This window comes from Enhydra lutris, unplaced genomic scaffold, assembly GCF_002288905.1.
Source record: "Enhydra lutris kenyoni isolate GAN:26980312 unplaced genomic scaffold, ASM228890v2 scaffoldscaffold6, whole genome shotgun sequence".
Taxonomy (NCBI): Eukaryota; Metazoa; Chordata; class Mammalia; order Carnivora; family Mustelidae; genus Enhydra; species Enhydra lutris.
In genome coordinates this window covers 44409550-44422661 of record NW_019154090.1, presented here as the reverse complement: position 1 = coordinate 44422661, position 13112 = coordinate 44409550, and the positions used below count along the sequence as shown (strand labels likewise).

Here is a 13112-nt window from a genome sequence, read left to right as displayed (position 1 = left end):
GAAAGGAAGAAAGAAAGAAAGGAAGAAAGGAAGAAAGAAAGAAAGAAAGAAAAGGAAGAAAGGACGAATGGATTGGTCACATTTCTTATAAATTACTACTACCTGTTGTTTTCTACTATCTTTGGTTGCTTAAAGTCCAAGAAAAAAATCTTTTAAACTGTAAGAATAATTATACTATTTTAGATACCTTATATACACCAACTCTCCAAATACTCAAACAAACCCCATGGAGGGAGGACTGTTATGTTTTTCATTTTCTAGATGAGGAATTAGACCCAAGGAGATCGGTGCCACACAACTAGCAAGAAGGCAAGCCAGGATTTGAACTCAAGAAACCTGATCATGTTAATTGCATTTATCTGCAAACAAACATGCAAAGGACAAGAAAATATTAGAGAACTGTTTGAACTACAATGTTTTGAATTTTTGAAACCAATTGTTAGCTGAATGACTCAAATTGGAAGTCAACTTTCTGAAAATATTTAGATAGATCCTATCAATCATTCCCCAGGCTCATATGCAAGGGGGAAATGGTTAAGAGCATGGCGGAGACTTAGATGCTCCTTGGCTTAATGAGCCTTGGTGTGGTAACGATTAGGAAGCGTTCAATGTGTTGGCCTCTGGTGTCTTCCAGGAATGAAACAGAGAGCTCTGTCTCTGTTGCTTCACTCTGACCGACAGCACAGATACCAGAGAAGGTCAGAGCTCGGACAGGGAAGCATCACAAGACTGGCTCATGCATTAGCTTGAGCACTTTCTGCTTATCCGCGGCTGCCTAGGGGGAAGTGAGAGCCTGGGAGGTGAGGTGAAATCCAGAGAAGGCGCGTACCCCACAAAGAACATGAGGCTCAGGCAGGCAGCCCGGCAGCCAGCCTGACTCTATCTTTCTATGCGGCTTTGGCCAAGTCGCTTCACCTCTCTGTCATTGCCTCCAACTCCTGAACCGCCATCTCATGGCCCAAGGAAGGCGAGACGGAACTGGCACCCTGAATGGTGGCCCAAACAAAACAAAATCACCACTGACATTCTCCAGGAGACTCTCACAGTATCCAGAATCTAAGCGACATAACGTCCAGAATGTGCAGGCACATTGGAGTTAGCTAACCTGGAGTTAGCTGACAAAGAAAAAAGATGAGGTCACATGGCCTCTTGGTTTATTTGAGTTCTGGCATTCTGGTTAATTACTTTTTTGTAATAGGAAAGACACAGAAATCGAAGCTAAATTTTAATGGTGAAGTTCTACCTGTGTAATTTATAACGTCTTGGGCTTCCTCTGAGCAGTTCTAATTCCAAGGGGGCTCTACATATGGCCCCCCTTGTATGTTAACCCTCATTTCAGCGGTGGGAAGTGGTCACTAGGGCATCTCACTGCACAGGTACCTGCACAGCGTAAAAGTCAAGTGTCTCTCCCAGGGCGGCGGAGACGCGCTGCAAGCCTGTCTGGGCTGTCAACAAGTCAGCTGGCACGACGGGTCCGCCCCGGACCAGAACAACAACACGAGCTGGGCATTTTCTTTACGTGCTAATCTATCTTCCTTTGACTGCTTCATTGGCTTAAGGATTAGAACTGACACTGACGTGTGCCTGCATGTGGCCGGCACTGTTTCGCACTTTACTCAGATTCAGGATTTAAACCACCTTTCGACTGAAACCAGTACATAATTCCTATTTGTTTTAGCTTGGGTTCTCCCAGAGGCCAACCTTGAGACGGGGACTCGAGGGTGAGTAGTTCACTTGGGAGGTGAGCCCAGGAAGCACCCATGGCAGATGAAGGGAGTGGGATGGGAGAGAAGGCTGCCAATGCTGTGTGCTCTGTTAAGCCTGTTATTATCCGGGGCAGCTGGAGCTCAACCAGCTCAACCTTGTGGGAAGTTTGAGACACAATGCAGGGCATGCCTCAAGGGTGGTCCCACCAGAGGGGAGTCAGCTGGGGTATTTATACACCTGCTCCCTTCAGGCTCCGTGAGGGTGGAGAGGGCATTCACCTCCCAGCCGTTCCATCTGCCCTGGACAAGAGCTCTGGGGGCATGTGAAAATGTCAGGCAAGATGTCTTAGGCACCGGCAGCTGGGACTCAAACAGGTAAGTGAGCATCAGTGGGGCAGGCACAATGGTGTCTAGTTCATATAACATATGAAGAAATGGAGGCACAGAGATGTTAAGACACATGACTAAGCACACACAGCTCAGCAGCAGCAGAGCTGGGACTTCAAACTCAACAGTGCCACCTGAGCATGGACTCTGAACCACCACACTCTTCTGCCTTTCAGCTGAGAAATTTATCCATCCTGTCCTAGCAGAGCTGGATGGCCTGGATGGCCACAACAGAACTCTGCTAATAATCCTCTGTACCAACTACTAAAAAGCGGACCACTTGGTGTTCAAGTGGCTCTCGGGTTACATGTGAAGTCTACATGAGCCGTTTCCTACTTTGCAACCTGGAGGGAAGAAGGTGACCTTTCCAGGCCTCAGCTTCCTCCTCTATAAAATGGGATTACTCACAGCTTCCCAGTGGGACTGTCGGCCCTGGTGAGATGCCACAGGGTGAGTACTTCCTATCCACCTGTCCCCTGGGCAATGGGTAAGGATCGCCAGTCCCCTCTGTTCCTTTGGAATGCGGGGTGTGTACCTTGGGATAGGGACTCCAGGTTTAATCATTCAGGCCTGTTTGGTTCTGTCGTCCTCTGTGTTAACTGTGGTTTACTTGGTTTGAAATGGGAACTGAAAGTGCTTCAATAAGTTAATTGAAAAGCCACTTGGCTTTCTGGCCATCTTGCTCCCTTGTGCCCTCTTACTCTTCCTCAGCCCCTCCCACCCACAGGTACGAAGGCAGCAGAGCTGCAGTCTGGCCCTCTGGGTTTTCTTGCCTGGAACTTGCCAGTGTTTCCTCACAGCCTCATTCTGTCCCCGTCTAACAGCTCAGACTCCTAGATGAGCTGAGTGCCTTGGACAGTGATGTGTCTTTCCACCCGAGAGGTAGACAGCTCCCAACCCCATTTGGGACAAGAGATGAAGGATGGATTCGGTTCATTGCTGACAGTTTTCGGTCTACTCATTGCAAAGGCCAGGGTTACACTGCTGTCCCCACTCTGCGTTTGTGTCTCCCACGCCCCTGGCCTCCTGGCTTGTCACACTGGCCTGCAGGGATTCGTGGCCAGTATCTAATTCAATTGGTTGGTACCTGGGCTACAGAGACGGCTAAAGAGTTCAACTCTTACCCTGCCAGGAGTGATTTTTCGAAAATGCTTCCTACCACCCTAAAGACAGCTTCTGGGGGTGCAGCCCTGCTTTGCCCTCCCTCCTTTGCTCCATAGCCTCCTGAAGAAGCAACCCATGTTCTCACTGAAGGCAACAGCACTGTGGCCCTTCTGTGCCTGTGCACCTCTTCACATGCTGTTCCCTGTGGCTGGTGGGTTCCTTGCTTTTCCCAACATGGATTCCCATGCAGCCTTGTCTACCCACCTCCTCTCCACTCCCTGGGTCCCTGGTGTTCTGTGTGACCTCTGCATTGGCACAGAGCAAACTAGACCTCTCTCTTTGATGCCAGACTTCAGGGGGCTCACTTCAAGAGCCTGTGGCAGTCCCTGGCCAGAGGCCCACAGGTAGCATGGGCTCCAAACATGACTTCTAAGTTGAACTGAAAATGCTTCCTTTGGGTGGCTACATGAAAATTATGTTTCTTCTCCCTACCCGTGCAGAACACAGGAAGCGTGACTCTGGCAATGACGTGGGGCAGTCACCCCCATTCCTGCAGCGTTCTGTCACAGGGATGTCCTGTAACCTGGTTTGCTTTACGTTTTGCGAGCAAAGCCTGCTTCAGCCCATAAATAATAGCAGGCGCTTTATCAAATGATAAAGGAAGATCGCACCAAAATAAAGATGGGGAGCACTGGATAGGGTGGTGATTCACTCATAGTTTTGTTCGTTTTGGTGGGCTTTGAGGAAAGGCATTATGGAAAGTATAGGTATATTCACATCATAGTTTATGTATAGAATCCGTCACACTGATTTCAGGACCTTCTAGTAAAAGGCCAGTAAAAACCAAAGCAGTGGAGGGGGCATCTGGGTGGCTCAGTTGGTTAAGCATCGAACTCTTGGTTTGGGCTCAGGTCATGATGTCAGGGTCCTGGGTTTGAGCCCCATGACAGGCTCTGTGCATAGCAGGGAGTGTGCTAGAGAATCTCTCTCCCTTTCCATCTCCCTCTACCCCTGCTCTCTCTCTCAAATAAATAAATAAATAAATACTAAAAACAAAACAAAGCAGGGGAGAAGAGCCCAATCTTCCTTACAGAAAAATTCTAGGGAGCCTGGAGGGCTCAGTCAGTTAAGCGCTTGCTTTCGGCTCAGGTCATGATCCTGGGGTTCTGGATCGAGTCCCACATCAGGCTCCCTGCTCAGCGGGGAGCCTGTTTCTCCCTCTGCCTGCCGCTCCCCCTGCACGAGCGCACGTGCTGTCTCTCTCTGACAAATAAATAATCTAAAAAAAAAAAAAAGTTAAGAAAGAAAAATTCCAAATAATTTATGTAGCTCCTCTGGCCTCGGGGAGGCGGAGCTGAATTCTAGCCGCATCCCTTGGTTCTGGGCGGTGCTTCCTGGCCTACTTCCTGGAGTGTGGAGAGGGTGGAGGGACGAGGCGGCATTTTACCCAGCAGAACTTGATGAGTCAATGCTAAGTCCTGTGGAGAGCAGGCTGCCTCTGGTATGGTGACTTCGCCACTGCCGCCTTCCTCCCTCCTCATAAAAGGGCCCACAAAGGCAGTGTAGCCGCTCTGGGTGATGTGAAAGCCCACTACAGGATTTGGTTCAGTCCCATTTGCACCCAGGCTTGACCTCGCTAAGCTTTTGTTTCCTCATCTCTAAAAATGAGGATAAGGGGACCCCCCCCCAAGGCATTAAGGGGACTTAAGGGACTTCTATGCATAAAATTGTTCTGTAAACCATCAAGAACCACACACCAGAGAGGGATTATGGAGGCTTTCACTTGCTTCTATTAAAAACACAGTATGCATTTGACACATACTCTTGGATTTGATGGAGGGGCGGGCTATGACTCTGGTTTCTAAAAGAAGCCCTTGAGCTTGGCCAGTAAGTGAGGGTCTCCAAAGGGGACATTGTCCCTGAGAGGTAAGTTGGGGGGTGTTCCTGCCCTGGCCTGTAGACAGACTGGGGAGCGAGGCAAGCCTGGAGGTGGGTCCCGGGATGGTGAGGGCTCCGTCTATAGATAAGACAGCCAATCGGGGACCATTCTGTTGGCGGAAGTAAGGTAGCGGTGGACATGTCTGACTCTTAAAGATGCTGATGCCTCCATTTCAATCAACAAACACATCCTTTCAAATGTCCCCTTGCTCACGCTCTCAATCACTGTCAGATTCCTCTTTTGCCTGATGATGTTTCCTGCCCAGCAGGTGCTGATGACTCTCTTGAGATGGAAGATTCTCGGGATGTAGTCAGAAAACACTCTAGCACAAACCTTATTTTGTGATGCCATCCCAGTTCCCACCTTGTTAGCAAGGGCTCTCTTTCTCTGAATTCCTGAGCTACCCGTTTCCTTGCACAGCGTATCATGGAGTCGGGGACTTCTAACAGAGATCCTTAACTCCAGAGTTGTGACCCTTCTTTTAGTTGCTATGATTAACCCAATTTTTGATGTCCCAAGGCAAAAACTATACAACAAACTGATGCCCTATGGGAAAAAAAAGAGGTGCTTCTAGCTGGTGTCCTCTCTTTAATTTTCAAAACTAACACAAGCATTCTTTTTATATCTTGCAAGAGGTCAATTTTTCTCCTTTCTCTCTACCCTTTGCCAGCTATACAAGGAAATTCCCTCCTTGCAGGTGTTATGATCACATGGTCTAGATTAGAAGTCAGACTCAAGGTTCTAATCTCATCTTGGCACCAATATGCTCCTCTGGTCAAATCTCTCAGAATGACCCTTAATCTAAAAAAGAAAAGATAATTACTCAAGGGCTTGAATGAAACCGTGAAATACAAATTAAAAAAAAATTCACACTGGATACTGAAGCTTGAGGAAGCAAAGCGGTAGTAATTGTTTAACTACTAGGGAGTCACTTCAAACCCCCTTTCTTATTCATGCTATGCTCTCTGGTGTCTAACCACTTCTCAGTATTGTTTGCTATTAAAAAAACAAAAATCACATATTTACAAATTGAGTTTAAAGATAAGTTTTCTTTAAATAATCAAAATGTTCTTCAGAGAAAATACAAGTTTTAGTACATAGCAATTAAATAAAGCAGAACACTATTGTATTGATTTTTTTGCTACTGCGTTTTAGGACTACGAATACTTGTGGTTTTTTTCCCCCCTATGGTTGTTGACAGTCCATGGTGGGCTGTTCAAACAAAATAGAAAATTTGAGATGAGTAAAATTTTTGGAGTTGGAGAAATTTTGTTTTTCTTGAAACAAACCTTGAAAACGGGGATTTCCCAAGATTAACGTCAGATCAGAAATGAAAATTCTTTTGCTTGAATAAAAAAAAAAAAAAAAAAACACTGACCACAAAAATGCAACAAGTTCTGCAGAGTGGAAGTTTCACGATCAGAAATTTTGAACTGATATCTCCCATCGGCTAAAAAAGACCAGAGCAAGACTGGTATGATGGGCAAGCTCACCCAAGAGGAACACACATGATAGGAAAATGAGAAATGTCGCAACCTGTCTCTATTTTACAGGGTAGGACAGGCCAGTCCTGAGTATACCTTGCTGCAGTTGAAGTTACCGATCCCACGACTTTCTCACAAGACCTGAAATTGTGTACGGTTTTTGTAAAAGCATCTGTTTGTCCTTTCTTGTACCACTTTGTAGGGTACGGGGGAATGAGGGTGAGCAGAGAGCTCTCCAGAAGGGAAACAACATGTGGGGGCTTGACTCATGTGGGAACTCACCATGTCTTATCCCCATTGGCTTCATTCCCAGCCAGGAGAGTGAAGCTGATGTCAATCCACTGACATTGATTCAAGACCCTCAAAATGGCAGGGCTTCCTGGTGATGGTGCTTTAAAGGGCAGACTAACCAGAATGTAAATTCTCCATACTAGGACACAACCATTTAGAGTGGCCATTTTCTTCATTTTTGAGGTTGGTTACTTATCATTTTATACTCACCTAGAAAGTGCTGGCCAGAAGGGCTGTGACAAGATATATGGAGTGGCACTGAGTGAGAGCTGCTTGGTGTTTCATTGGCTTTTCTCTAGACAACCGAAGAACCACTCTCTGAAGAAGACAGATTAGCACCACCTCTAGATCCTAACTGTAGACACGGATGCGTTCCTACAGTCATTTTTCACGTATGAATGACAGCTCTAATTCTACGTGGGTTAAGCCAGTGAAATGCCTCCTCCACCTCCCTTGATTTCAGGACAGACATCCTGTAAATGCAGGCTTTATATGTAAATTCCCACCTCTTGGTTCAGAGCGATCACCTTCCAAAGTTGTGGGAATGGAGGACAGGACTAGACTGGCATTCTTGAACAGACTAAGGAGCATTAGCAGATACCTGTTCAGAACCAGCTTGAGGCCTGGTATTCTGGAGATGGCATTCAAAGTGAATCCATTCAGAGTGAATCCATTGAAAGTTAATTACTTCCTTCTGGGAAGTGAGATACGGTAGGAATATGCAAACAATTGAGAAAAGATCTTGGTAGAATCCAAGCTCCCCTACTTATCAGCACTGAAACCCTCTACAAGTCACTTCTTATATCTTGGCCTCTGTTCTTGAATTTGAAAAAGATGAATAATATCTATGTAACTGTACCAACCTTGAGTTGGTTAATGAGGTTCAAAGCAGTGACTGTATCAACCAGTCTAGAGTAAACTAGTGAGCACTTCACTCACGAGGATGTCAAAGACTATCAGGTTAGGTCCCGTTTTTTGTCAGAGTCCTAACCAAGTGACTTACACACTGAAGGGGGTTGGTTTTCTGATAATCTTTCCTCTCCAGTTGGGCAAGTGTTGAGTTTCTCAGGTTGACCTCTGCTCTGGTTCACCTTCCTCTTAATTTCAAAAGCCCAGCCCATTCATTGTACTTTCAACACAGAATGATGCTTTCATGGGGGAAGCAACATGCCACGAGGTACTTGCTTTCATGCAAAGGTTTCAAAAACCAAAACAAACAAGCCAATCAAAAAGTGAGGCAATGCTTAGTTGGCCACACCCACACCTCCTTACAGAACTGTAGTCTGAGCTGCCTCTTCCAAATGCTGCACCTGCTGGTTACTAGCTAGTGTAGCCTGGGGACAAAGGGCTCCACCTGGTGAAGCCCTGCGTCCCCCACCCCACTGGGGATGCCCATGCCTGCTTCACAGGGGTGAGGCCAGGCCCTGCTGACATCACTTGGCCAGAACCCTGGCTCATAGGAGAGGCTCCAAAGATGTCAACATCCCTTCTTGTCATGACCTTAGATTTTAAATTAAAAGCTGCCTCCTTCTAGAGCAGCAAAGTGTATGCCTGTTTTTGGAGAAAATGAGCCCTTGGGCTCTGAGAGCAGGTACCATATCTGAACTTCCCTTCAAAAGAAGCTGGCAGAAGGGCCTCCCGGGGAACAGCACTCTGGTGGGTGCTTACCAGAGTCTCTGTAGGGAAGGGAAGGAAGGCCCCTGTTCCCTCGGGAACCTTGTCCTTGTGGGCTGGTTGGCGCTGTGGCCCACATAGCTTGGTGCTGACATCAGTGCCCGCCTGGCTCCCCCCACAGGACTCCCCCAGAGGAAGCTTCTTCCCCCCCGTTCAGTGTGCCTGTGACTATGGCATGGGAGCTGGTCTCCCCTGAGGGGCGGGTTCCCGGTGGGACAGGGGACAGGATGGCCTGGGTGGCTATTCTGCCTTCCCCAAGAAACCTTTTCCAGTTTGAAGCACACCACGAGGGCACATTCCTTCCAGCTTCTCTCCTCAGCAACACCCGACTCTAACCCCGCCCCATCAACCAGGCTCAAACCAAGAGAAAACAAACAAGGCTTTGATTCCTTTGTGAGAAAATCAAAGAGCTGCTGAAACTTACTTAAAGGAGAAAGAGACAGAGAGAGAGAGAGAGAGAGAAAGAGACAGAGAGAGAGAGAGGAAGGGAGGGAGAGAGGGAGAGAGAGAGAGAGACTACTCTCTACCACATACTGTTTACTACTTTCAACAAAGAGACTCAACCAGAAAGAAGAAATGTGGGTTTAGCTTTATGAACTGCCTGGAAATATCTGGTAGCTCTTTCGGCTGTGGCTGCCCAGTGAATGAGGTTTCTGAAATTAGCCTTTTAGAGTCAATCTTCTGATATTAAAAAAAAAAGAGAGAGAGAGAGAGAGAGCGAGAGAGAAAAGTCCTTGCAACTCTCTTGTCCTGGAAAAAAAGACGCCTTGCCAAATTCAAATTTTCCTTGGCCAAAGTAACTATTAACAATCAGCCCTTCGATGAGGTTATAAAGAAAATATTTCCCCTTGACTTTGGAGAAAACACCTTTCATGTGACCTCCAAATATGTTACTTATTTGAAAAGCACACAAAATAAACTTGTCTTTTCCTTTTTTTTTTTGCTTACTCCAAAACCGTGTTGCTTAAGGAATTCTACAGCATCAAAAGCCAGCAGGGCGGTTCTCCTTTCAGTAAAAGGGTGACAGGGTGGTGGTCCCAGGGGGCTTCCGGAATTGGGGCTGTCCTGGTTACTGAGCTGTCACTTGTCACACAGGTGTGGTCACTATGGAAACTCATCCAGTGGCAGAGCCGTGACGGCTGCACCCTTGCAAACGCACGCCTTCCCTCAGCGAAAACAGTCCTTTCCAAAGAAAGCAGAGGGAAACACCCTCCCAGAAGACAGCACAAATCCCTTTCTATTCAGGTGCTGCCTGCAGAGACACACTTTCATGTTGTGTGACACACAACATGCCACGGTTGTGTCCGACACACAGCCCGAAATCAGGTGGGTCACTGGACCCTCAGAAGGCACACTCTACCCCTGAACAGAACCATTCAGGGGTTCCCATCCACAGCTCCCCAAAACAGTCGCAAGCCCGCGACTCAGCTCTACGGTGAGGCTGCTTTAAGAGGCTAGGGTGCCATTCCAGTGGGCAGAGGGCATGGAGCATGTTGCTGTTTTGAACCCCAGAGGAAACTTCAGCCAAGAGCCCTGCCACGGGGATGCACTGTTCTACAAGGTTACCGGACAATTTCTGTTTAAAAAGAAAAAAAAAAAAAAGGCCAAGTGGGGACTTACCGATTTGGTCTTCGGGGATCAGCGACTCGATGGGGGGGTCCAGCTCTGAGCTCTGAGCCAAATAGTTCTTCACCTGGGTCATGAACTGCCGGATGGTCTGCAGCATGTCGGTGCTCGACACATGGCACTCCTTATTCTCCTGCAGAAAACTCACGTAGTCCTGCACCAGGCAGCCAAAATAGGTGCACTTGTCCCGGGAGAGCTCCGCGATCCTCCTGACCATGCGCTTTTCGGGCGTCATGAAGGAGCTGAACACACCGCTCATCTTGCGCAGCTGGGACTTGACGAGCTTGGGCAGCACGAAGGAGCTGTGCCTCTTCTTTTTGGACTTGATGGGGGGGGCCATGGTCTCCTGGTCACTCTCTTCTTCGCAGTCCTCCAGGCTGCTGTTGGTGTCCGCCTCATAGCCGAACAGGGGCATGCTGCGGTCGAACTCCAGCGAGTCGGAGGAGGAAGTGGAAATGCTCATGTCGCTCAGCCTCTGTCTGCCTCCATGCCACGGGGGCCGTGATTCAGGGCCGACGGCCCTTGTGCAATCCCCCGGGGCCTCCGCAGGCGGGGCCCCACCTGGCCTGCCAGCTGTGCGGGGCTCCGGCTCCTCCGGCTCCTCCGGCTCCCGTTCCTGGCCGGGACGAGGCCGGCCACCGGTCAAGGTCTTTGCGCTGCCTTCCGCCTCTAGAAAAGAAGCCTGCTTCTTCAGCCGGGGTGGAGGGATGGGGGTTGGTTTCGTTCCAAGCAGAGCTACGTTCCCATGTTTGTTATGGTTGACTGTTTCTGGCATGCTCGCCTGGGCTTCGGTCCTGGACAGCTGAGGGCTTGTGTGGAGACTATTAATAGCGGGTGGCGGGGGCCTGGGTGGGGGGGACCGAGGCCTCTCGGTGCCATTCGCGTTGGGAGTCCTGGTGCAGGGCCGTTTCAGGCCTCCACTGAGGTCCTGGCTGTGCACTTTCAAGAAAAGAGGATTAATAAAACACAGGGCTCCGTTGGTCTGGCTGCACTCCAGCTCCGAAGGCGTCCTGGTTTTTATAGAATGCACTCCATTTATAAGGCAGAGCTGACGAGAGGCAGGACAAACACCGTCTGAGGAGAGAGGCCTATGGGGAGGTGGAGGGTTTGGGGGTTTGTTGTCAGCTGGAGAGCTCCAAAAATCTGAAAGTCATTATCAGTGAACACAAGAATGTAAATACAGTACTCTCGGGCCATTCCTTCACAAATTAAAAAAAAACACACTTGCATCACAACACACGTCTTTGAAGGGGGAGGCGCCACACTTGGGTGTTTTTTCTTTTTTTTTTTTTTTCTTTTTTGTTTTAACAGCATTCCCTTACTGGAAAGGGTAGAAGTGGTGCCAGGCCCAGCTGTGGGCTCCCAGGAAGGCTCCAGGGGCTTTTCACCTTCAAAGCCCTTGAGAAACAGCTTGGCCAACATACAAAGCCAGCCCAGCCTTTGCACAGGTGAGGAAAGGACTGAATTGTTACAGGATAAGGCTGGAGAAGGCCATGGAGCTCCCCAACTTGCTTTACAAAAACTGAGCTTACTCGCAGAGCAAGCCACCCTTTCCAAGCCACTTCTCCTGGAGATGCCCTCCGGAGGACCTGGCAGTTCCCCTTTAATGGGCCGGACCAGCAGCTGGGCCTGGGGATGTTACACAATCTGCTTGGGGTTTTACATGTTCAGCATTAAAACCCTAAAAGGAGGAAAAATACGCACATGGAACCCATCAGCAGAAAAAAAGGACAGCAGACCTATGCAAACGCTAAGTGCAAGTTCAACCCTTTATCTTTATCTTCGTGGTTAGCTGCCCACACTCCCTAAATCCAAGCCCTCCTTACCACTATGGCTACATGCACTCAACACTCTTTGGAGCAGTGCACATTGCTTACTGTAGCTAAACGGCCCCAGGTCACTTACATATGGGGCTCAGGTTTCCACGCAAATCGTGGGAGACGGAGATGGTGATAACTGTCGTCTGTTGTGATTTCCATTCGGATTAGGTTTATTCTCTCTCTACAGCTTTGCCTTGTTGTGGTTGCCTAAAATGTGTTTCTTTCCTATGGGCCCAAAATGGCTGACCATGGGGGACAGCGGGGAGGCTCTCACTGGGAGCCCTTTGTCCTGTCCTCTCTGTGTTGTAAACACACCTGAGAGTGTCACCTGCTTCCTCTTGCGCTTCCTTTCCTTCTCTCTGGCTCTGTGCTGTCCAACCAAGAGCCACTGCCACAGAGGCATTCAATTTTAAATTTCACTTCATGTCAATCAATTAAATTTAAAAAACAGGCATGCAGTTCGATTACTGGCAAACGTTGAAGTAGTTTCGGAACTAGGGTACGTTACGTGAATGTAGTTTTTCAACTGTAAATTTAATGAAATCTGAATACAGTTCACGTGTTTCTGATGAAAATTTAATGCCCTAGAGAGATGTGCTGTAAGAATAAAACACATGCTGGATTCCAACACTTAGTGTGGAAAAAAAAAGAATGTAAAATATCTCATTAATGCCTTTGAAGTATTGCTTTTATTGCATCAATAATTTTAAAAACATTGCTTCCATGTCGAAATATTTCAGATCTAGTACAAAAAATAAAATAAATCATAAAAATTAATTTCACCTGTGCTTTTTAAATTTTCTTTAATGGGACTACCAGAAAATTTAAAATTACACACTGGCTTGCGTTATATGCATTTCTCTTGCCCAGTGTAGGTCTTAGTGGAATGGCTCTTACCACCTTTGGGTCTTAGTGCTGCCGCCAGTCCTAGACTTTATAAGGCTTAGTACATATAGCTCCCACGAATGTGTTTCCTCCCATATGGATTATGGGAGGGGAAGGGATGGACGCTATTAACTTTGACCCCTTGGTGTGGGGCCTATCACATAGCAGACCTCTAGAAACGTTTGTTGGAAGGACA

At 47.8% G+C, this 13112-nt stretch overlaps 1 protein-coding gene across 3 annotated transcripts in view; it reads right to left on the bottom strand.

Moving 5' to 3' along the window:
* The window catches only part of LOC111141697 (Ras and Rab interactor 2), a 178650-nt gene that overhangs the window by 15959 nt on the left and 149579 nt on the right, over positions 1-13112 (bottom strand). For all 3 annotated transcript variants that reach the window (XM_022494462.1, XM_022494464.1, XM_022494463.1), the window contains one exon: positions 10206-11354. In XM_022494462.1, the coding sequence (XP_022350170.1) occupies positions 10206-11354 (1149 nt within the window). The remainder of the gene's footprint in view (positions 1-10205; positions 11355-13112) is intronic.